General features: G+C 37.3%; 1 protein-coding gene and 1 long non-coding RNA gene across 10 annotated transcripts; one reads left to right on the top strand and one right to left on the bottom strand.

The window, feature by feature from the left end:
• The first annotated feature begins 9352 nt into the window (after window positions 1-9352).
• On the top strand, window positions 9353-22989 carry LOC146937473 (serine carboxypeptidase-like 1). 2 transcript variants are annotated; one of them, XM_085751770.1, is made up of 14 exons: window positions 9353-9519; window positions 9739-9870; window positions 17860-18005; window positions 19064-19260; window positions 19346-19448; window positions 19851-19888; window positions 19984-20085; window positions 20227-20313; window positions 20394-20507; window positions 20601-20672; window positions 20775-20893; window positions 21217-21330; window positions 21919-21976; window positions 22598-22989. In XM_085751770.1, exons 2-14 carry the CDS (start codon window positions 9743-9745, stop codon window positions 22679-22681), a joined length of 1362 nt encoding a protein of 453 aa, XP_085607896.1. In that variant the 5' UTR covers window positions 9353-9519; window positions 9739-9742; the 3' UTR covers window positions 22682-22989. The 2 variants fall into 2 exon arrangements, with proteins under 2 accessions (XP_085607896.1, XP_085607897.1); XM_085751771.1 differs by lacking the exon at window positions 17860-18005.
• LOC146937474 (uncharacterized) lies at window positions 10353-16638 on the bottom strand. 8 transcript variants are annotated; one of them, XR_015030945.1, is made up of 8 exons: window positions 15413-16638; window positions 14423-14490; window positions 13409-14309; window positions 12707-13217; window positions 12499-12613; window positions 12205-12384; window positions 11065-11625; window positions 10353-10875 (listed from the first exon to the last, which is right to left on the bottom strand). It is a non-coding gene; the product is annotated as an uncharacterized LOC146937474 (long non-coding RNA). The 8 variants fall into 8 exon arrangements; XR_015030949.1 differs by lacking the exon at window positions 10353-10875 and having other exon boundaries at window positions 11018-11463; window positions 11555-11625; XR_015030950.1 differs by lacking the exon at window positions 10353-10875 and having other exon boundaries at window positions 11018-11625; window positions 12707-12842; window positions 12939-13217.
• Window positions 22990-25353: the final 2364 nt, after the last annotated feature.

Raw genomic sequence — 25353 nt, 5'->3', positions numbered from 1 at the left:
GAAGCTATTTCACCAGAAGCTGAATATCAACTGGATTTGCAAAGATTCAAGAATTGAAGAATTATCACTGCAAAAGCTGTCTATTGGATTCGAAAACGCTACAAAGGATTAGTGGAATTTTGCAACGGTCATTTCAAAGGTGTTTGAAGGCATGTGCTTGCAATTTGGACGAAAGCGTTGACATTTGTACGAATTGTACAACCACGTTCTCCACTACTCTGTTTTGTGTCCACGCTACAAGACAAGAAAACAACTCCAGAATACGGTTTCGCCTGCATAGATGTTCCTTTGGATAAGGAATGGATTTCAAATTAGTTCTTCATAGGACAACAACCAAATCAGGCAAAAGATCAAAGGTGAAAGATCAAGCTTCAGCAACGACTCTTTGGGTGCTGGCAATTTCACAACGTCTCTTTCACACCTCTATATAAAGGAGTGAAGACCTAGAGATTTTGTAATGCTGAACAACAGACTCTCAATACTTTTACAAGTGCCAAATCTCTGCTGAAATTGTTCTGCATTCAATTAGAATTTCTGTGTCTCAAAGTCATATCTTAGAAATTCTTAAGTCCATTGAGTCTGTATCTGATTTGTATTGTGAGCACCTCTGATTGTATATCAAGTGCTCAACCTTAAACAATTTTCTGTGTAATTTTGTTTAGTTAGGAAGTCTCTTGCAGTTGTGCTTGAGCAGGAAGTCTCTTGATTGTGTTCTTGAGCAAAGGAAGTCTCTAGCTTGTGTGCTTGAGCAAAGGAAGTCTCTTTCTTGTGTGCTTGAGCAATTGTAATCAGATATTACTCTTAGTGAAATCTCCTTGGAAGTGCAAGGGGGACTGGACTACTTCCGGATTGTGGAAGGAACCAGTATAATTACTTTGTGTCGTTCTTCTTCTCTCTCTCTGTTTTATTCCGCTGCATTTAGATTCTGATTATCACTTCCGAAGCTGTCTCACTTAGCTTCTGATCAGTGTGTTCAGTTTTTAGGAGAAACGAAGAATTTTTCAAAACACAGTTCAACCCCCCTTCTTGTGTTTTTCTCACCTTCATCCCACTCCAGCAAGCCCGCTGAGGACAAAGGGAAAACTGGTGCGAGCATTCTGGATGCCAACTTGGTCAAACTTGACCTCAGGTTCACCAAGGAAGACCTAAAGGAACAAAAACGGGAAAAGTAGGATCCGCTCAACGCGAAACTTCTCAGACCCATTCTTGACGGAGAGTTCGAGATGGTTTCTTTCGGAAGCGACCCCTCAAAGAACTTTAAGATTGGCAAGGATCTCCCAGATCTCGTCAGGAACCAGCTGATCGCCTGCCTCAGAGAAAACGCCGATCTGTTCGCATGGAGCGCGGCCGACATGCCCGGAATCGACCCCAGCGTCGCTTGTCACCAACGGACAATAGATCCCGGAGTTAGCGCTGTAGCCCAACGGCGAAGAAAGCAGTCTCCTGAAAAGTCGGAGGCTGCGGAAAAAGCTGTAAATGACCTCCTAGAGGCAAATTTTATTTCTGACGCCAAATACACTACCTGGCTTTCCAACGTTGTACTTGTCAAGAAATCTAATGGAAAATGGCGTATGTGTGTTGACTATACCGATCTTAATAGGGCCTGCCCTAAAGACGCATATCCTCTTTCTAACATCGATAAACTCGTTGATAATTCCTCTGGCTATAAACTTTATCCTTCATGGACGCCTATTCTGGGTACAACCAGATACCCATGGCCGAAGAAGATAAAACGAAAACAACCTTCATGACCGAATCAGGGAACTATTACTCCAACGTAATGTCCTTCGATCTACGAAATGCAGGGGCCACTTATCAACGTATGATGAACAAGGTCTACGACAAGACACTTCTTGGCGACATTCTCGAGGTCTACATGGATGACATGATCGAAAATCCCTACAAGAGATGGATCATGCCGCCCATCTCAGAAGAGTGTTCGAACAAACTCGAAAGTACAACATGCGCCTCAACCCAGAAAAATGCACCTTTTGAGTCCAAGCGGGTAAGTTCCTCGGTTTCTATCTGACGGGAAAAGGAATTGAAGCGAATCCAGACAAATGTCGAGCATTTACTGAACTCCCAACACCCCACTCCCAGAAATGCATCCAAACGCTCAACGGAATGATGACCGCCCTCTCAAGGTTCGTGGCTAAATCCGCTCAACACGCACTTCCTTTCTTCAAACTCTTGAGGAAAGAAATGAAGTTCGAATGGACGGACGAGTGCGAGACCGCTTTGAAGCACCTCAAAGAAACGCTCTCTGCGCCACCAGTGCTATCGCGACAAGATCAAGGTGAAATACTATACCTATACCTCTCTGTCTCCTCTGACGCGATAAGCGCCGTCCTCATCAGAGAAACGGCGGAGGGACAGAAACCGGTATATTTCACCAGCAAAGCATTGTTGGGACTTGAGACAAGGTACCAAAGGATTGAAAAGGTAGCTCTCGCACTCCTCACCGCAGCCAGAAGGTTGAGGCAGTACTTCCTAGCACATACGGTGGTAGTCCGGACGGACCAACCCATCAGACAAATCATGGGTCGCCCAGACGTAGCCGGTCGGATGATGAAATGGTCGCTCGAGTTATCCGAGTTCGACATTCATTACGAATCCAGAAAGGCACTAAAGGCACAAGTGCTCGCCGACTTTCTCGCTGAGATGACTTTCCCAGCTGAGGGTAACCCCGAGGGGTGGACCGTCTTCGTAGATGGGTCATCCAACTCCAAGGGAAGTGGAGCCGGAATAATCATCAAAGATAACAAAGGTATCGTTGTCGAAATTTCCCTCGCGTTGTCTTTTCCGGTTACCAATAACACTGCAGAATATGAGGCCTTCCTAGCTGGCTTGCAAACTACCAAAGACATGGGAGCTCGAAAATGTCCAGTTAGTACTAGAGAAGATGAAAGAATTCGAAAACGTCGAAGTAATTCACGTTCCCCGCGAACAAAATACTCGGGCGGACATTCTTTCAAAACTCGCAAGTACACGAACTGCAAACAGGAACAAAACAGTCATACAAGAGGTTCTCAGCGAGCCAAGCATCCAGGATAGGGGAGCTCTCCCTCTGGAGATCAATGCAATCATCGGAATGGAAGACTGGAGAGGACCCATATCTCGATACATAGAGATCGGCGAACTCCCGACTGACCCACAAGAAAAAACAAGGTTGAAACGAAGGGCTGCTCCTTCACTTTAGTGGAGGGAACCTTGTACAAAAGTGGTTTCATAACTCCATTAATCAAGTGCCTAGGACCTAATGAGACCCAAGAAGTCCTTGCCGACGTCCACGACGGCATCTGCGGACAACACCTTGGTGCAAAAGCTCTCGCAAAAAAAATCCTACGAGCAGGATACTACTGGCCTACCATGTTGAAGGACGCCCAGGACTACGTGAACCTCTGCGATAAATGCCAGCGACACGGGGACATGCACGTAGCACCCCCGGCTGAGCTAACATCCTTGGTCTCACTTTGGCCTTTCGCATGGTGGGGCATCGACCTTTTGGAACCATTCCCCAAAGCAGCAGGTCAGCTCAAATATCTGGTAGTCGCAATCGACTACGCAACCAAATGGATAGAAGCAGAGCCATTAGCCAAGATCACAGCTAAAAACATACTCCGCTTCTTCAAAAGAAATATCTTGGCAAGATTCGAAGTACCGGCGTTAGTAATATCCGACAATGGTACACAGTTTACGGACCAAAGGTTCCAGGACTACCTAAGGAATATTGGCATCAAACAGAGCTTCACTTCCGTTGAACACCGTCAAGCCAACGGTCTCGCCGAGGCTGCAAACAGGGTCATTCTGCGAGGAATACGAAGAAGGTTAGATACGGCCAAAACTCAATGGGCCGAGGAGTTACACGCAGTCCTGTGAGCCTACAGAACCACGCCCCACTCCACAACTGGCGAGTCACCTTTTCGACTCACGTACGGGACAGAGGCAGTCTTACCCATTGAGCTAACTGAACTGACATGGCGTACTGATGCCAGCACTGACTTCCCAGCCAACACAGCAAACCTACGTGAAGAGCTCGAATTCGTCGACGAAGTCAGAATTGGGGCGACCTTACGTGAGGCAGCGCTAAAACAAAAAATAGTCGCTCGCCACAGCAAAAAGGTCATAAGGAGATAATTCGAAGTGGGTGATCTCGTCCTCCGGCGAAGCCAGAAGGATTCCGAAGAAGGGAAGCTCGCCGCCAACTGGGACGGTCCCTTCAGGATCCGGATGAAGACCGGGACGGGAGCTTACGGGCTCGAAGACCTCCATCAAAACGCAATTCCAAGAACATGGAATGCAGAAAAGCTCAAAAATTACTACACTTAGATGGCGGCTAACGCCAACTTACTCTAATGTAGGTACTTAGTTCTACACGATGAACTCATCGCTCCCCGTCGAGCAAGTAAACGAAAGAGGAAAGTCATGCCACTCCGAATCCAAAAAGAGTAAGGATGAGAGGGATTTATAAAACAAACTCTCTTACTTCTCAATATGTACGCTTACCGCTGCGACATCACTGCTCGGCATGTTAGGTAGAACCCCAGCTCGCGATGGGTGTTTCACGCCTCAGTGGATTGAACCTAGAAAAAATTCTCTTGTTCATCTACTGTTACACGTCCATAACTTTGGACACACATTCAGATAAACAATCTCTTGGATGTGCAATACTTCTGACAAATACTCCGTGTAAACAGTTAGAAAACTCTTGCCTAAGCCCTTCCTTGCAAAAACTACGCAATGGTAGAACTTTCCAAGCAAAGTAAACTTACTACCTAGGAGGCAAAAGGCAAAACTTTGATTTCATCAAGTCAAAGTAGTAAAAATACCAGGCGGATACGCTAAACTCTCCAATCATTAAATCACTTCGTCGAAATAATAATTGCGGGGGGTAGTCTATCCCACCACATTCAACTTAAGAGCTTCGTAATTCAAAAGCAGACATGTTTACAAGTTGAACAATTAAGAGCATACGAATTATTGCAGTCTGTCACACACGCAAGATAGATAATTCGCTCTCAACAAATACTTCTCACAGTATCAAAAAGCCTCACACGACGAGCATTCAAATTCAAAACATTATACTTGAAAATGAATCATACAAACAAGTGTAATTAAAAATGATACAACTATATTACAAAAGTGTTAAAACCACTAAGGGCGCACAATGTCATTACAAGTTTGGTTGTTGAAAATTACAAGACCTCATCAGGCCTGGGCTTCGTCAACACGCCCGTCTCCTTCCTCGGGATCAGGAGGCGGAGTAATCACCCCATCGCTCACCTCGCTAAGGGGATGAATTCCTTCGACGTTCAGCTCGATACCCGGGTTCACCACCTTCAGCTGAGCCACCGCCCGCTCAAACCCAAGCTTGACAGCGTCCACCAAGCTTCCTTCCAGCTCACCAATCCTGTCCACAAGGTCGGCGCGCCGCAGGACAGTAAGGTCTTGCGCCTCATCCTCTCCAGGAAGGTTCGCCTTCTTCAGAGCCTCCTCCAACGACGCCTTCTCCTCCGCCAGCTTCCGGGAAGAGTCGGTTGCTTGCTCCAGAGCGGTTTGAGCCCCGAATAACTGCTCCTTCAAAGAAGTCAGCTGACGATCACGCTCTTCCGCGACCGATCTCTTGCTCCTTTGATCCTCCTCAAGAGCAGCCACCTTGGCGGTCAAAGCGTCCCTCTCCCGCACCAGAGCATCAACCCGAACTTCACTGTCCAGCGAAGTGTTATTCAGGGCAGCAGCAACCTCCAAAGCCTACATGGTGGCAATAACCCCATCAGTTATCGCCTTACTCCGGCCAGCCGGACCCAGATCCTGGATGATCTTCAGCTCAGGATCATCCAAGAACAAGATCGATTGAGGGCCGCACAGCTCAGGCTCGGACCACACCTTCGGAAGCTGGAGGAAGCCTCCCTTCTCAGAGCGGACGGGAACGGCCTTGATCGGCGTGATTGGGTAATCAGAAGACGTCCTCACCCTATGCTCTTGGCAGAATCCTGCACTAGCTCCTCAGAAGGCTCTTCTACTTCCAAATCCACCACAGGGCCAGAGGACGAGCCAGTAGCAGAACCGGCAATAAGATGCTCGAGGGAATGGACATCTTTTCGTTTCTTCTTGGCCGACAGCTTTCGGCTCGCCGCGTTCATAAGGGCCCCCAGGTCCTTCTTCATTTTCTCCGCAAACACAAAGACAAAGGAAACTTTGTCAGTTAAGGGAAACAAATAAGAAGGTAACAAGAAGACTAGAGCAAAAAAAAAAATAAACTACCAAGGTAAGCATCAGAATTATCAGAGGTCAACAACTCATAAGTATTGATGAGGCAGGGCTCTGTCACTGGGGTCCCGTCCGCACTCATCAAAGGGTTCCCTCGTCGGTCAGTCTTAACCCACTGGGGAAGGGACTCGATGAAAGCCCAGAGTTGTTGACGAAGGCCTTTCTCCTCGTCAGTCAGACTGGCGACGGTTCGACCGAAGTCCCTCGGTTCATAGGCAAAATGGTCCTGAGACCAACACAGGTGAAAGCAAGGACGGCGCTCATGCTCGCCCTCTTTAACGGCTTCCAAGAGGTTCTCTAAAGCAGCCATGCTTGACGGCCGTATAAAAAAGAAACGCTCTTTGAAGTTCCGGACCTTTCCGGCAAAAATCTCAAACATCTTCTGGGTCTGCCGGAAAGAAACCCAATCCGCGCCCCGTTGCACGGTGAAGAAGGAGAAAAAGACGTTTTTAGAGGCAGAGATGCGAAGGTAGTCGCATAACAACTCAAAGGCCCTCATAAAAGCGTAAGAATTTGGATGAATCTGGGTGGGTGACAGCTTGGTCCAACGAAGCACTTCCCGCTGGAAATTGGAGAAAGGGAGCCGAAAACCCATGTCTTTGAAAACCACTTCATTCATGGGAAAGATGTGATTTTCATACTCCGAACACACCCTGTTGGACGTGCTCGGCAGAATTAGTTCCCAATCTCTCCCTTCTCCGATGATGTCAAAAGGGACTTCGTTCACACCATCGGTGGCATACACAGATTCAGTCTCCAAGGGCTCCTCTCCGGGCCGCAAAACGACAGACGCAACAGCTCCCTCATTTGCCATGATAGACCTGAAAAAAGGAGGGGAAAAAGTGAATCCAACATTCAGATCCACCCTTCCTTCACCCATCAGGTCGTCCACGGCAAGGAAGGGATCAAATCGCTACCATAAGAAAACAAAGGGATCTAGAGGCTCAACTCACGCATCGAGGAGACCTACCCCCAGCGAACAGACTTGAAGCTTATGGAAGAAACCTAAGCCTGTCGCCAATGTTTTTCTAAACACTAATAGAGAACAGACAACATATCTACAAAATCTTTTGACGCACGGTGGAAACCACCTAAACCAACGGCGGAAACCACCAAGTCAAACTACTTCTACCCTAGAAGCATGCACTCCTACAGTTTCTAAAAAAAGAGACAGAAACTAAAAATGCAGAAACAAAGAGATAAGTCATCAAAACTTTACCTGTGAAGGGGAAGGGGTTGAAGTTGCGATTGAAAGACGAAAACTCGGAAGAACTTTGCTTTTGGAAACTGTGGAAAGTCTCTAAGTCTCTGAGGAATTTGAAATGCAGTGACGTTGCAAACAACAGTGGAACTATTTATACTCGTTTCACAAACCATCCAAAAGTCACGAAGTCTATCCGGTGCATCCCTTCACCCGCGACTCTTCCTCTAAAGCATTGCTTCTACGGTCCAGATTCAATCAAACCTGTTCATCAAAGGGCCCTGATCCTCCACCACGGTTCTCCAAACGTCAGGATTCAATCAACGGTGATGATGACACCTCGGGAATTCAAACCAAGAACACGCTGGAAACTATAGGCACTCAAGTATTACTAATAGCTTTCACACGTGTCACTCAGAAACCAAAGGTCACGTCCCTTCAGCCTCTCCCTCGAGACGTTGGCATTAAATGCAGAATGACATCCAACCAAACTTCCCGGCGAGGGAATCTTCCTACCTGACCTTGTACAGCCGGGCACGCAAATACCGCATTCAACTCCACATACAGGCGAACTCATCTCGTTAGGGGGAGAACAGTGCTTTGAGGTAGGCGAGCCCACTCGACCTATTCTTCTAGCACTCTCAACCAACCTCGCAAACGACCGCTCGAACCTGGAGTATGCTTAAAACTCGGCAAAACAAGGTCCTTTTCATCCTCGAACGAGGGAACGCATGTCAATAAACTTTCCCTTGGGGTCGGCTTCGAACGAGCATAACGTCTATACTTAAGTCATCACTCTTCATCAAGAGCAACGACTTGGGGGGCTACTGTTCTGGACCGGCCAAAAGGGTACTTGGCCCATTAAATTAGGCCCAATATCTTTCAAAGCACAAACTCCACGTTTGGCATTATTGCCCGCAACACGCCCTCTCTCCACGAGGGGGGTGCACGAAGCAAACGAGACCGGTTCAAACAACCCCCAACGTCTCTTTGCACATTCAGCACGTTCACGCAATAAACTCTCTGGCGGTTACACTTCCCACGATTTCGTAACCGCCGGAGCCAGGTGTGCCTCCTCAACGGCTCTGCAGCCCTCCACCTCTATAAATAGGGGACTCAATGCAGTCGCCAAGGTATACTCTTTCTTCCTCTCAAACCCTCACTCTCTGATCTCTACTGACTTGAGCGTCGGAGTGCCTGCAGGTAAACACCCCCCATCCGCTCCAAGAAGCATTCTGACGTATTCCACCACCGTCACAACCACCGCTTTCAAAGCACCGGCAGTCACCTTCTGATCAGGTACGATCACTAACCATTGAAATGCTTTACTCACAAATAATATAATAATATAACTCATAATATATTAGGTCTTTTGTAACATACTAAAAATAATATATTCCTATATAACGTTAAATTGCACTACCAAAAAAATATAACGTTAAATTGTAATTTGAAAACATATTTTCATCTTTAAAATAAAAAACAAATCCTAAAAATAATTTGAAAAATATTTCGAATGTGGATTCTAATAATATCTTAAAGGAATCTGATTTTAAATTTAAATCCGAAAAACAAACTTCTAAATATATTTAAACATGTTTTTAGAGGATATTTAAGCATATTATTTCCTTAAAAAACATATTATTCTCCAAAAAAATTACAAACTATTAAAATAATATATGTCACAATTGAAAAATATCATCTTGTTAACGACATGGCCTGACATATCTCTAAACCACTCATTCGAGTAAAATCACCAAACTATTTCGTTATTTTTGTGTGGTAATGTACTTGGCATCTTAAAAAATTATTAATATAGACAAATAATAACAGGGACAGGTTTGTAAAAAATTAAAAAGGAACCAATAATGCAATTCAATTGTTTTTGTCTTCTGACTTTAACCAGTTACCTTTGTCCAAAATTTCAATGCACAGGAATATGCTTCCTTATATTGGCACTTTTATTTTTTCTGTTATTTTAAGCTCAGTTGAACTTCCAGTAACCTTAACCTTGACCATTTCTCACAATAATTCAGAACTATTATCTGGTGAGTTTATTCACTTTATGTATATTTTCTTCGATTTTCATTTTGGTGTTAATCATCCGGTTCTCAGCAGAAAGGGCTCGGTTATCGAGATTTCTGTCTGGAGTTGAATAAAGTTTGGATAAGAATTGTTCTACTCTGGAATCGAATTCAAGTTCTCCTCTTCTATTTGGTAGAGTTCATTAACTACTTGAACCTAATTTTTTTTTTCTGGTTGTGTAGTGTGATGGGTTGGAGATGTAGCTGTATTGTGTTAGGTACTTTAATGCTTCTGCCATTCATGGTTTATTCGGGTTCTATTGTCAAGAAACTTCCTGGTTTTGATGGGGAACTTCCATTCAAGCTTGAAACAGGGTGAGTTTCTTTCTTCTTTAATTGAAATCGAAATTGAAATTATCTTGCATCATTTTTCTCATTGATTGATATAACAATCATATTTTATTATACTCCCTCCGTTCATATATGTAAGCATCTTTTGCATCTAATAAAAAGTTACTTAGATACGGGGGACGGAGAGAGTATTATATCATGGTTCAATCATTGCTGTTTTGTTGTGGTTGGTTGAAGTGAAAAGAATAAACAAAATAAGGATAAGGGTATTTAGGGGAAAGTGAAAAGAAGTGAGCATCTCAAGTGTGTAGTAGTAGTCTTCGCATATCTGTGAAGAAGGAAAAAGTGGTGGGTCCCACCATAATTCCATCTCTCTTCCTTATTTATTAGCATACCTAACATGAGAAATTATATCTACTAGACCAACGACCCGTGCGACGCACGGGTCATGTTGACGGTAATATATAAAAATAAAGTATATCATATAAAATTTTAATGTTAAATAAACCGTATATTACTTGTATTAACATTAATATATTTGACCATATTTGAAGTTATAGTAGCATTGTCACTATCTTCATTGGTTATAGATATCCTCATCCCTTCTTTTAAAGTATTAGAGATAACCTCAAAATCTTTCCTCCCACCAATGATATCACATTTCCTTCAAGCATATGATTTCCTATCTTTTTTTATTAACTTTAGCATTCAGAACTCAACTCGATCGCACACCCGTCCATCATGGGTGAGTTACATCACATGTAAAATGTATTTTTATTACTAATTGATATGAATAGCATAGAATATCCTTAAAAAAAAAAATAATAGCATAGAATAGACAACTTTATTGTCATTGGTTTCATATAATCTTAATCCACTCGCACTCCTAAATAAGACATTTGAACACATTATATCATATTTGATCAAAGCAAACCTAGACTAATTCCTTCAAAAAAGAGGTAAGTTACTCCACATATGCACAATGCTTAAACTTTATCTTTCATAATATTGGGATTGGGATGACTTCACCTGCATTATTTTATTCATTCTAACTAAATTCAGCAGAAAGTTTTGAATTTGAAAATTCGTTTATCAACAACTATCAAGGAAATACCAAATATACAATGAAACATTACAAATATCCATCTTTCATTAAATTTCATGCGACCAATTGATGTCCAATCTTAGTAACATGTATAAATAACTCATATCACTTACAATGCTTCAACTAAATTTAATTAAAGATAGTTGGATTGCTTGGCTTGCCGGTCAACAACACATTATAATCAATTTCTTCTTGCAAGCTGCAATCAAGTTAATCAAAAAGGTCAATGATCCTATGCAAGCTATACAAAGAGGTCAATTGATAAATACAAATGCAAACAGAAATTACACTATTTCGGATTCCACAATTGACTTTGACATTAAAAAAACTACACTACTAATATAACATAACTAAATAACACTTATACTTCTTTGAAAAGAACGCAACATAAGTATTCTACAACACTTGTAGGCTCATTTTCGTATTATTAAAACCTCATCATCTAAATCTATGATTCCTTCCCTCTATTGGTGCTTGATTCTTGGAACATATTCAAATATGAAAGCTTTTACCTGTAAATTATTGCAAGATAAATAAATTAGCAAACTTTGTTATGCAAATAAATCAATGCATAATAAACACTTTGAAAGATCAAAAACTGACCTTCCTCTCAAACAACCAAGCTATACTAACCCATCTCATATGTAATAAGAATCACCATTGTGAAATCACAGCTAAAACAAATATCAACAATGTAATTGAATATTGTTGTCAAAGTTAAATTTTTCATACTAACATAATTAACTGGTTAGAAAATTTTATCATTGAAAATTAAACTTATACCATTTTTTTTCATAAGACTCATTATGCGTTTCTCTTAGTGTTCTAATTAAGGCATGTTATCCAAGCAAAAATCATAATTACCATCAGATACTATCATGCACATCTAAACTACAAAAAATGAACTAAGCAAAGAAAAAATAAGCAAGGGACATTAGGCTTGACAATTAGCAAGTATTATCATATAGTTATGGCAGACCACAAAAAACATATTCAGACCACATTGCATTGCATGCCAACAAAACATGTTCTTCATATACCATTTAAATTCTACCGAGCACACCAAGTGGAAGGAAATTGTATAGTTATGGCAGCAAACATTACATCCAAACAAAATGTCATTGTTCATGACACTACAATTCAATACATGCACTGAAAACATCACACAGAAGAAGAAGAAAACTGCTTGAACAAATTGTTCTAGCAACTTAAATCCAATCTTAAAATTACAATGTAAAATGGAATGAAAGTACCTTAAAACCACAAATTAACCAACGATGATAATGATAGACCATAGATGCTATCAGTAATAAACTGTCAATAATAGACCATAGATGAAATTCTTAAACAATTAGGAGCATATATTAGCAAAGATAATAATGGTGAAACAATGATAATGATTCCAAAAATGCAATGGCTTAATTGTGCTCAACCTGCGAAGAAAAACAAAGATAGCATAAAATTGAAGCATTAGTTGCTGCAATCCTTATTATAAGTTATTTATAATATGAGAAGAACTGATTTATGCGAAATTTTAATCAACATACCTGTATACATCAAGCCTTTCATATAGACAGAAGGATTGATCATTGAGTATACTATAAACATGAATTTATGCGTTTCAGATATGATGGCAAATGCAACAGTCAGGTCAAACAAAACCTGTAAAAACAAATTAAGCAACACACTGATGAGTTAGGTTTGACGACCATGATTCAGACATTTATTTAAGATTAATATCAATACAGTACATACTTGTATTGATGGCAGACAAATGTATCAACAAAACGGCAACACCTATATTTCATCAGCACCGAACAATTCATAAATTGCAAAAAAACTTCTTTATACACCACGTTTGATGTAGTATTGATGCAATTGTTGTCCTCATCTGTCAATAAAATTTTCAGACCGTTTCGATAGGTTACTCTTGATACCGCAACGTATAGTTGACCGTGCGAAAATACAGGTTGAGGTAGATATATACCAACTTTTTTCAGTGATTGTCCTTGGCTTTTAATCATGGTCATAGCGAACGACACAAAAATAGGAAACTGTCTACGTTGAAGAAATAGGAAACGGTCAAGAAGGCCGCACCACTTGATTATCAACACACCAAAAGGCATGACTCAAGACAACCTTTCGTGCAGAACTAAAAGTTGCAAATTCCCACAATAACTCAATTAGTAGTCACCAAGCACTCTATCTAAAATCCATATCAAACTTACTCCATCTTTTCCTTTGAAATACCCAACGGTCACAAAACCTACATTATAATAAAAATTGATACAAAATCACGATGGCCACAAAGATGAATTTCACAAAAAAAGTGAGTCAATCATTAAACTACATGGCATTGTTCATCTCCAATCTCGAATATATAACAGCGAAAAACAAATTATAAGGACAACAAAATCATATTAATAGACTCATATCAGGCCAAGGAATGCTTCTCACCTAGATAATTAAAAGGCATACCACATGCACATCTAAGTATTGCATAAAAAACTAAACTGAAAAAGGGATACAAAAGAGTCAACTGAAAAAAGCGTTGCATTCACATTGAAAGGAAAAAAACTGACAATAAGCCAAAGTCATGGGGGGTAAAACAACAGTATCAAAACATATATATGAAAATATGTGATATATCCTAGCCATTAAAGTATTAAAAGTTCAGTTTCCACTATTACACAATCATATCTCCCATTTGATGGTTTTGGTTATATCATTTCTACATTGCCAATTGAATAACCCCTCAAGAAAGGAAAAAAAATAACTGAGATGTCAAAATAAGTTAAACAATAATAGGAATGATAGTAGAGATTGTCAAAAACAGAGCAAGAAGACTCAAGTGGAATATGAATATGAGAAGATAAAAAATATTATTAGCAAATTGTACATGGCTACATATGAACTATTTGTCGAAATGATTAGTAAATTCATGACCACAGTTCATATCTTCAATTAAATCTATCAATTCAAAAGGAGAGTTCTAATACCAAATTGTACATAGCTACATATGAACTATTTGTTGAAATGAGTAGTAAATTCATGACCACAGTTCATATCTTCAATTAAATCTATCAATTCAAAAGGAGAGTTCTAATACCATAATATAAAATCACTTTGATTAACTACCTAAATGATTGTTTTGAAAAGTATATTTGATTGCAATAGATTCTCCATTTAGTTTGCTGCTATTGAATGACATATGGCAGCATGACAAAACAATGGTTCTAGACAACCTTAAGGCAAAGGATATTTATTATTTTAGCAACTTCTTCATCACTATAACTTAATCTGTTAATCCATTATTCCGTTGTCAACAATGTTAAGGCACATGTTACCTACATTAATACTGAAATAAGTTATATTAGTGTATGTAAGGGAACATAGAGGAAAACTAATACATCCGCAGAAATATAAAAGAAGCAATTTTTTGTTGAGGATATGGATTATTTCAAGGCTTACTTGAAAGGAGGGTTTGATTTTGCTCAATAGGCAGCATCATAAGAGACAATAGAAGAATCAGAAGTCACCTAAAGCAAAAGCAACCAAAAGCAAAAGTCATCTTAAGCCATGAATGGAAATCAGATATAAAGAATCAGTTGAAAGCAAAATAGATATATACAAAGACATATAAACATATTTATCCTAAACCATAAATACGAAGAAAAAAGCTTCCAAGCAATCAAAGTGTAAAATTCGGACGATTATTTATGTGGACAATTACATTTATTTGTGAAATCACCAATATGCAAATCTAAATTGAAAAACAAACAAACCAAGGTCCAGAAATTATTTGAAGAGGAACGTCCAAATTCTGCATTGTTTTTGATGTCGGGTATGCAGATTAAAGCAATTTTCTTTTGTACTTATATATGGTTTTCTAGGCATTTTTGCCTGCAGTTGGTATGTTTAGTTTTAGTGCAAATTTTATGTGTTTTCAGCAAGCTTTTACTTTTTTTTTCCTATTTTCCTACATCAGTATAATTGGTTGATTGAAAAAGAAAAAGAAAAACAGAAACAATCTAATCTAAAATAACACTAAAATTGTAGTTAAAAAAGGCAATCATGAAGGCATCACCGGACTTGGGATAGAAATTACAGCAACTCTGCACTAACAGGAAAGGATACACAGTTGAAAATAGATTACATTAGCAACAGCCGGCCAAAACGACAAACCTTAACAGCCATATACTGAAAAAACAGCAGGACTCAATGGGAAAATAACATAATAGACATTAGCAAAACACCAAGACACAAAACCAACAAACCATCAATTTATAACTCTCTAGCAGCAGATACAAAAGCAAGCACAAAACATACAAAAATTACTTCTTTCCTGACCGAAACACCATCAGTTTGAAAAATATGAATACCACACCAAGTTTGAAAATACCAATTTTACATTATACTACACACTCAAAATCTACTATTTTATCCAAAGTTAGAGCAAACCTTGTTAAAAGTTTTCAAAAGCTGCAACACGAATATGAGCATTGCTTCCAGCAGCATCAAACTTTGCACTGAATTTGTCCACCTAAAAGAATTACTTGGCAAAATCAGTTCTTTTGAGGATCGAAACTAAAATTGGCATATTCAAAAGATGTTCAAATAAAAAATGTCTATTTTTGTAAAGTCAACGGAAATTGTGAGTTCCGATTAAAGGAAGCAAAATTAAGAGAATCCGATTGAAGTTAACGGAAATTGTGAGTTGCAAATATATAGCATAATTAATCCATACTCACAAAGATCTATGAATCCCTAGAATTGTTTCTTCAAAAATTCAAAAAAATCAAATAAAAAATTCAGCAGACGAAAGAGAAGGTTAAAGATGAATTTTTTCTTGAAAATTGATCAAAGAAAATAGTAGTAGAGCCGCACACCACATTTCATTCTTAACAACAGCAACGCTTACCCATTACACAGAAAAGATGAAAATTTATGTTGTTTAATGTTAACTCATGAAACTGGAACAGAACCAAACTCAATTATTTTTGTTTATTTTGAAATTGAAAAAGAAGCATACAATAAAAAATAAAACAAACTAACTGCCATGGATTGAAACCAGCAAATGAAAATGCCGTGAATTTCGAGATTTTGATGTGATATGGGATTTTCTTCTCGGTCTGCACACTCTACCTCTCAACCAAATTTACTTACCCATAAACAAACACTAAAACACAATTCAACCAAATTAAAACAGAGCCAATCCACTAAAACACAATTCAACCAAATTGGAACAGAGCCAATCTGTTGAGGCTGAGGCAAACAACGACAGTATGTTTAGGCTGAGGCGGTAGAGGACGGACGGCGGCGATCGAGTCGACGACGGCGAGGGATGAGAGGAGAAATACGACTATGATGGAGGATAGATATGGTAGAAAGTTTTGCTATTGATATGTTGTGGGAGAGGTTTGGTGGTCGCCGTCGATGGATGGGGGAGAGGGTTGGCGGTGGTGATGATAAGAGGAAGAAGAAGAAGAAACGCGTGACCTTGTTTTGGGAAATAGGAGATTCAAATAAAGAGAGAGAAAGAAGAAGAATTAACCCGTGCTTTTTTGCTCTTCTTTTGTTACAGCTGTTTCTAAATTAAGGGTTAGGTTAGGGGTAAAATAGGAATTTTAGTCATTAGGGTTTAGGAAAAATTAGGGCTTCAAAGTTTGCTTGGGGCAACTTTTATATATAGATTGATCTCTCCAACTTCTCCCATATTTCGCTTAAACCAAACATAATGTTAGAGTGCTCGACAAATTTTGAATAAGATTACTTTCGATGGATGAAACCTATTTAAAATAAATTTTTAATAATTGTTAGTAAGATTACTTTCGATGGATGAAACCAATCATATTGAAGATAAATTTTTAATAATTGTTTAGTCACATATACAAAAAATGATATATTGATAGTGTTGAAAAAAATATATTCTACAACACTCAAGATATGAAAAGAGTAATGATATTTTGACATCCATTTGATGACAACTTTGCTGACAACCTTGTTTTTCTCACTTCTTATTGGTCAAAAACAATGGAGAGAGAAAAAGGAAGAGAGAGGATAACAACATCATGTGAGTATGAGAGAGAAAGTTGTCCAAAAGTTGTCAAAAAGTGGTTGTCAAAATATCATTTCTCATATGAAAACACTGGGAGAGAAGCTATATTTCTTATATGTTAAGGTGTACTCATATATATGTTTTGTATAAAATATAATTTATAATAAAATTTTCAAAAAGAAATCTATATTTATATAATAAATTACATTGATCCCACAAGTTATGATTTCTGGATCCGTCCTTGATGTGAGGGGACGGGAGAGGAGTGAAAAAGAGATGTTTTAGTTAAACATATGTGTGGTTCAAGAAAGAGAAAGGAAGATGAAGAGACTGATTTTAATTAAAAACATGTTTGGTTCTCAAGAGAGGGGAGGAATTTAAAAATTAATTTACATTGTTGTCCTTAAAATTTAAGTAAGAATGATAATTTTAAGTTTTAACATAAAATTAAAGATAGTTTTGCCAATGTAATAATGATATTAATCATCTTCTATCTCTCTAAAAAACTCTAATTTGGGGGAAGCAATAAACGAGTGGTTTTGCTCCCATTTTTTTTTAAAAAAAAATTAAAAATATTCCCTCCTCACTCCTCCAAAATCCTCCGACCAAATGGACATAACAAAGGCATGATTTCTGTATGTACAATATGTGAAATGTTAACAGTGACTGAACTTAGATAAAATTCTTGAAAAATGTTCCACGATTAAGGGAGTAGGGTATCTTTGAAACGTATTACTATATTCTTTTGAGAGAAATTAATTTTAATATATATCATGAAACACAAATTATTAGTGAACTAGAACGAGAAAAGTTTTAACTTATTAGCCAATTATGGCTGTGTATTGTGTAGATACATAGGAGTGGGAGAAGGAGCAAAGGTGCAAATGTTTTACTATTTTGTGGAGTCCCAAAGAAATCCCTTTATTGATCCAATTTTACTTTGGTTCGTTGGAGGTCCAGGATGTTCTGCACTTTCAGCATTCTTTTTCGAAAATGGTAAATCATAAAGTTGTTTTATTGTTCTAGGTTGTGATTAAGAAGGTTTAAATTATCCAAATGTATATTTTTCTCATTCACATGTTCCTTTGATTGGCAAAGAAAACAATGTGAGAGAATTCTTTGAAAAGGACTAAGGAGAGAGACATGTTCCTTTTTATACTATGATAAGTCATTAGGTGATAGAGCCTCATGGCATATGTATCACGTCAAGCACTTTTATCACTCGACGTAGAACTCCTAACATTGCCATGAAGAGCCGTACGACATTCACTTTATTGGCACTCACCCACTATCACTTAATCCAGGTAATAAGTAGTCCTTTCTGTTGTCCAACTCTCAATATTGGCTATGATGATAAGTCATTAGGTGATAGAGCCTCATGGCATAAGTATCACGTCAAGCACTTTTATCACTCGATGTAGAACTCCTAACATTGCCATGAAGACGTAGAACTCCTAACATTGCCATGAAGAGCAGTACGACATTCACTTTATTGGCACTCACCCACTATCACTTAATCCAGGTAATACGTAGTCCTTTCTGTTGTCCAACTACTCTCAATGAAAACACCAATTGTTAGGACTTAATCCCATGAACAGAGCCTAACCCAAAAGACTAGTCCATTAGATGAGAGAGTCTCATGACTTAAGTATCATGTCAAACACTTTTATCTACTCGATATGGGACTCCTAACAAGATGTCAAAATAGGGACTCTCGCATGAGAAATTTACTATACGAAATTCACATATACTCATGTTAGTTGGCTTCACTGAGAATCATCACCATGACTAGAGTTGTTTCCATTTGACATATACCCTTACCTTGACTATAACAATTTTTGTTCAGACTTTACTTATTTTTCCGGCCAGACTCCAAATTACCAGGTCCTTTTTCCTTGGGAACCAAGTCTTAAAAAACTCACTCAACAAGAATTTTGTACCGGTTTAGGTGAAAAATATCAACAGAGTATATAGAAGTATTTCTACCCAAAATTATAAGTGAAGTGTAGAAAATAAACAAACAACATTTAACATGAATTGCAATGTTTATACAGGGCCATTAACAATGGATGACGATTACAGTGGAATCCTTCCAAAGCTTAAATTGAATCCATATGGTTGGACACATATGTTGAATATGATGTACATAGATATACCAGTTGGGACTGGTTTTTCTTACTCAGAAACACAAGAAGGCTACTATAGCAGTGACACACTGTGGGTGGATCATACATATTCTTTTTTACAAAAGGTCAACAATTTTTCTGCTTCTATTGTTTATGATTTATCAATGCAAAGGTATATGTCTGAAGCATAATATTCTACTTTCAATGCAGTGGATTATTGATCATCCAAAGTTTAGCTCAAATCCATTTTACATAGGTGGTGGCTCATATTCAGGATTTACTACCGGTCCTGTTGTTCAAAAAGTATATGAAGGTAAACACTAACTAGGCGAAAATGCAATATCGGTTCTTTTATTTTTACCGAAACAAGATTTTAGAAGTCCTGAAAGTTGTGAAATTGGGAGACTACACTCCTGTATTGACTAGTATATGTTTGCTCTAGTGGTGAGAAAGTAAAAAAACGTGTGTTTGGCCAAACTCTCCAACTGCTAGCTTTTCAAAAACCACGGTAAAAGTGCATAGGGACGTGCTATTAGCCTGCTTGCCGCTAAACCAAACACGCTCTAAAAGTCTAAAATCTTGTTTCAATTAAAATAAGAGCAATAAAAGTTTATTAAACCTACTAATTAAGTTTCCAGTAACAAATGTTAATTTGATGATTTAAATTTGGCATTATTTTTTTTTGAATTTTCTTGAATTCTTGCTTGAATTGCAGGATACATAGCAAGACATAAGCCACATATAAACATCAAAGTAAGAAAGAACACAAGTTTATTTTTATATTTTCATTTATTTTGCTAAATATTGTCTAACCTATATATAACTAATTATCTTATTCTTATCGTCAGGGTTATGTGCTTGCAAGCCCTGCTGTTGACCTGTATAAGCATATAAACGTGAAAGTTTTATATGCATACCATATGAATCTTATACCAAAAGAACTCTATGAGGTTACTTTGCCATTATGAATCTTATAATCATTTTCATTCAACAAATCTAAAATTATGACTTTCTGTCTTAATTTGCATCTAGCTATGAAGGTGTCATGCTTTCATATTTATGTGTTTCAAAATTCAAATATAATGTTGCAGTCATTGGAGGAAAATTGTAAGGGTGATTATGTAAACATTGATCCAAATAACACAAAGTGTGTCTCAGATTATGAAGCTTATTCTGAGGTTAGTATGATACTGCTAGCATTCATAGTAATGCATTTGGGTTACTCATTGTAATTAAACATGTAAACCTTTTTTTGCAGCTAGTTCGATATATAAACGAACAACAAATTTTAGAACCTCTCTGTATCACTACACCTGCTGTAAACCAGATAATTCGACAACCTGTTCAAGATGATCAAGAATTTTGGTGTAGAGTTAAGAAAATTTCTCTCTGTGTGTGTGTGTTTATGTGTATGTGTGTCTCCCAAATTGTGCTAACTTGATTAAATTTTTTTACCGTCTTTTAGAGTTATTATCATATTCTGGTCGACATATGGGCAAACGATGAAAATGTGCGCAAGGCTCTTCATGTCAGAGAGGTAATTCTGTATGTCATTTATAATTGAATGATTATTACTTATTGAAATTAATTGAAATTATCATGAAGCTAAGGATTTAATTCAATAATCCAATTTAAATAGGGAACTAAAGGGGAGTTTTTGAGATGCAACAAGACTTTAGCATACACACAAACACAAACCAGTGCTGTAGGATATTATCGCAATCTCACCAACGCCAACATCCAAGCTCTAATTTATGGGTAACTTCAATTTCAGCACACTTTGCCAAGCAAACCTATATATCACTGCTGCTTCAAATTGAAGTCGTGTTTCGTGTTCAACACGTGTTAGTGTTGAACTTAATACCAACACGAAACTAACACCTGTAGAACACGAAACTAAAACATGTAGATATATCTTCATTTACTTCTACTTGTTAATGTCAGTGTTATGTCTGATATATGTGTTTGTGTCGTAACTACATAGACACAAACGCATTTTAATTTGGATAATTTTTTCCTTTTTTTCTTTGATAATGTTATTTCTATTATGTCACACGCATTATTTGGGTGATAACTTGCAGTTCTGATCTTGACTTTTCTGTACCACAACTGAGTACACAATCTTGGATCAAGTCATTCAACATGAGCACACATGACAAATGGCGTGCATGGTTTGTTGAAGGTCAAGTAGCCGGGTAATTTTGTTTCAAATTTTTGCAAGCAATTAGAATGCCAATTGTTGTAGTTTGAGTATACGCACTTGTGTTTGTTTTTATGCACTTGTATACGCACACACAAACGCACATCAACCTATGAAATGCCTTTGCAAAGCACAAAATCGTGAGGGCTCACGCAAGATCCAAAGCGGACAATATCTCGTACACTTGTGGATTTGAGGTCAAAACATTGATGTGTCAAGTAGGGGTCAACCCACGCCACACTCGATGGCAAGACCCTTTAGCCCCTTAGCCTCGACTATAGCATATTAAAATTTGAGTTAAGTCTAATTCAATCTTACAAAACCAACTTGTAAGGTGAAGATTTTTCCCTAATTATAAACTTGTAATTAAGTCTTATTTCATCCATTGTCCTTTAACTTGAGCAAACTCGTCGATTGATTTCTCATAACATAGTTTTCTAAGATATATATGAATTTCAATAAAAAAAAGGTAAATATGAATTAAATTCTTTTTTTTTTTTGGGCTCTTTATTGGCTTTGGATGAAAGGAAACTATTGTGTACTATTTTATTAATTACATGGTCCTTTTGAATATTTCACCCAGATTCACAGAAATCTACAAGATGAAAGAAGACCACTACTTAACATATGTGGCTGTGAAGGCAAGCAAATAATCTTGAATTTGAGAATGCTATTTAAAGTTATTTTCAGTTCAATCAACAATTATTGTTTTTGATGAACTTTAAGAGAATTTCTTTTTCTACCATTCTCTCGCGTGCCCTCTTTGGATTATAAAATTCGAAAAAGTAGAGTTTTTCTAAAGGTGTTTTAACGTATTTTGAAGGGTTTTGGTGGGTTTTACACTGTTTGAATTATAAAATCTGAAATACATAGGGCACACGAGAAACTAATAGAATGGAAAAAGAAATATCCAAAATTTAATACCAATGTCATTCGATTATAATTCGGGGAATTAGTCACTTTAGTCCCTGAATGGAAAATGAGTAGTCACTTTAGTCCCTGAATGCAGAGAAATTGCAAAACAGTCCCTGAATGTAGACTCTCTTGGTCAATTTCAGGGACTAAAGTGACTAACGGAGTCTACATTCAGAGACTAAATTGACTAATAGAGTCTGAATTCAAGGACTAAATTGACTAACAGAGTTTACATTCAAGGACTATTTTGCAATTTATCTGCATTCAGGGACTAAAGTGACGACTCATTTCCTATTCAGGGACTAAAATGACTAATCTCCCATTATAATTCCATTGTCATTCTACAGGGTGCTGGACATGTGGCTCATACATTTAAGCCCAAGGAAGTTTATAATATGATCAAGAGATGGTTTTCATTTTCTCTTATCTAATTGTTCTTCGATTTGATGGAGTATTTTATTATACAATATATTCAAGAGATGGTTTTCATTTTCTCTTATCTAATTGTTCTTCGATTTGATGGAGTATTTTATTATACAATATATTCATTTAAGCCTATGTCTTGTGGATTCTTTATTCTTCGTTTACCAATGATGGAAATTGGTAATTGCATTTTCTCTTATTTAATTGTTCTTCCATTCCTAGCAACTATGTCTTGTGGAAATTGCATTTTTTTATAATGTTGTTAATCGAATCTAAAGCATAAATAAATGCTTAATCAGCACGATTGATTGCAGGAGTTTGAAAAGTTAATAGGTAGACTTAAAAAATTGCTCTTCTCCGGACAAAAAACGCTCACTCACATACAAACTGATCAAAATACTCCCGTGCGTGAGTTAGAAAGCTGAAGTATAACCTGCGTGATTTGTGACAGAGATGTTTACAGCATACCAAATTGTATCATTTGTGCAGCATTCAGAAAATAGAAACCTATTGTGTCCGATTTTTCCCCCTCATCAATCAATGTAGTATTAGGTAGAAATATTTAGATCGACACATATTCATGCAAAGGTTTCAACTATTTGTTTCCTTCAAAAATATAAAATAAAAGTTGGGGATAGAGTTAAATGAGATATCTTACTTGAGAGTGAGAAGATTTATTGTCAACTTTTAGATTAAAATTATGTAGTCACATTCAACCATTACCATTCCCCAGCTTTTTTTTTTCTTTTTCACAAGTCTTCCTTCATTTTCTTATACCATGATTTTTCTTTTCTCTTAATAACATCTTAAAAATATTCGATTACACTCAAATTTATTTGAAATTAAATTATAATATCAAAATTGTGCGTGTTCGGGTAAACTTTTAAGTCTCTTTTTTATCTTTTACTCTAGATTTTCACCTCTTTTACAAACATTCATGAATATATTATTAAGGGTTAATAGTGTTTTACCCCCTGTAATATAGGTCATTTATGGGTTTACCCCCTGTAAAATATTTTTTTTGATTTACCCCCTTGTAAAAAAAAAATTCAAAATACACCTCTAATAGGCCATAAAAAAACGATTTTTTTTTTTTTTTACAAAAATTTTAGTTTTTGTACGGCCTATTAGGGTAAACCTAGAAATGGGCTATATTACAGGGGGCAAACACCATTAACCCTATTATTAAACATCAAAGATTAAAGACTGCACCATAAGATCTTCCAAAAATACTCCATTGCATATATTTTTATTTTGAAAAGGCCAAAAGAAAATAGATATATTAAAAAAAACAAATCAAGCCACTTCAGCACAAGGTGTACCGAAAGAAGTTCAGACAAAGTAGCAGAGAACATCGCACAAAAGGAAGGAAAAAAGATCAAACTAAACTAACTAGGTAACTACAATTAAAGAGTAAACAGGATTCAACCTCCATAATTGGCACTCAAGATCAAATAAAACATATTTCGACTTAAACCACCAATATGACTGAAGCTTCACCCTTTCATAAAGAGCCAGTAAAGTTTCCTTCTTTCTCTAAAAAATATGTATGTTACGTTCCTTCCAGTTAATCCAAAAATATATAGTCGTAAGATCTTCCAAAAATACTCCATTGCATATAGGTAAGTTAATTTCTCTGTTTTCAAGTAGATTCTCGTAAGACGTACACGTAGTTTAAATTTTTAATTTAATTTCTACGTTATTTGAATTCACATAGCAAATTCAATTAATGATGGCAGCCACAACTTTGTTTTTCTAAATAAAAATTGACTTTAATAAGGACAAACAATCCATTAGGGGTGTACAAAACCTGACCCGCTCTTACATCCTGTTTCGATCCGAATGCAATAGGACAGGTATGATCCAGTCAAAAGAAAAACAGGACAAAAAATATGGGACAACATGGGGATATAACTAAAATAAGGATCGGATTTGGGTTACTTCACACGCCACCACTCCTCACCTTGTTTGAGCCAATCTCATGTCATCGCTTCTCATACTCAGCTACACACCATCACAAATTGTTGTTTTTTGAATGACGATTGTACTCTTTAAGTTACACACGTACATATAGAATACAAAGGACAAATTAATCTGTAACACAATTTTGCTACTACTTTTTATTCGATTAAAAGAATGTGTTATTTTTTATTATGTTACTGTTTCCTACAATCCATGAGTAGAGTCAAGCTTTCGTTAATAATGATAAAATTGACTTCTACTATATCCTATGAACTACTACCTACAACTAATTAAATTGACTTCTACTATATCCTATGAACTACTACCTACAACTAATTATTGTACGTGAACTCACAAGAGGCTTTCCATATTTAGATTACATTACTCCATTTTAGAAAGTGTCATCTAATTATTTTGTTCACATAATTATGTACCCTTTAAAGCTACACCCTCATTACATAAACACTACTAATGTGTGTTTCATCCGATGTGGGACTTCCATTTTTTTTAATTCATACAACATTATTTGTACCCAACATGGGAATTCGTGTTTAGTCTTTTATCTCAATTTCCACACATGTTCCAACACTTTCAGCATTTTATTTATTGTAATTAATATTGTATTTATTTGCATCAATTAGGGATTATTCTATATATGTAAAGACATTTATGTCAAATAATACAAGCTTTTGAATTACAATATCACTCTCTTATAGAT

Source organism: Medicago sativa, chromosome 3 (genome assembly GCF_051527215.1).
Source record: "Medicago sativa cultivar Bolivia chromosome 3, Bolivia_mono, whole genome shotgun sequence".
Lineage (NCBI taxonomy): Eukaryota > Viridiplantae > Streptophyta > Magnoliopsida > Fabales > Fabaceae > Medicago > Medicago sativa.
The sequence above is the reverse complement of the archived record's forward strand: the minus strand, read 5'-3'. Positions and strand labels throughout refer to the sequence as shown.

Bases quoted from the DNA above. Each gene is read 5' to 3' on its own strand.
- LOC146937473 (XM_085751770.1), top strand. From the start codon at position 9,743: ATGGGTTGGAGATGTAGCTGTATTGTGTTAGGTACTTTAATGCTTCTG. The intron at 19,449-19,850 runs GTAAACACTAAC...CTTGAATTGCAG, and splicing joins TGTTCAAAAAGTATATGAAG to GATACATAGCAAGACATAAG. The intron at 19,889-19,983 runs GTAAGAAAGAAC...TCTTATCGTCAG, and splicing joins AGCCACATATAAACATCAAA to GGTTATGTGCTTGCAAGCCC.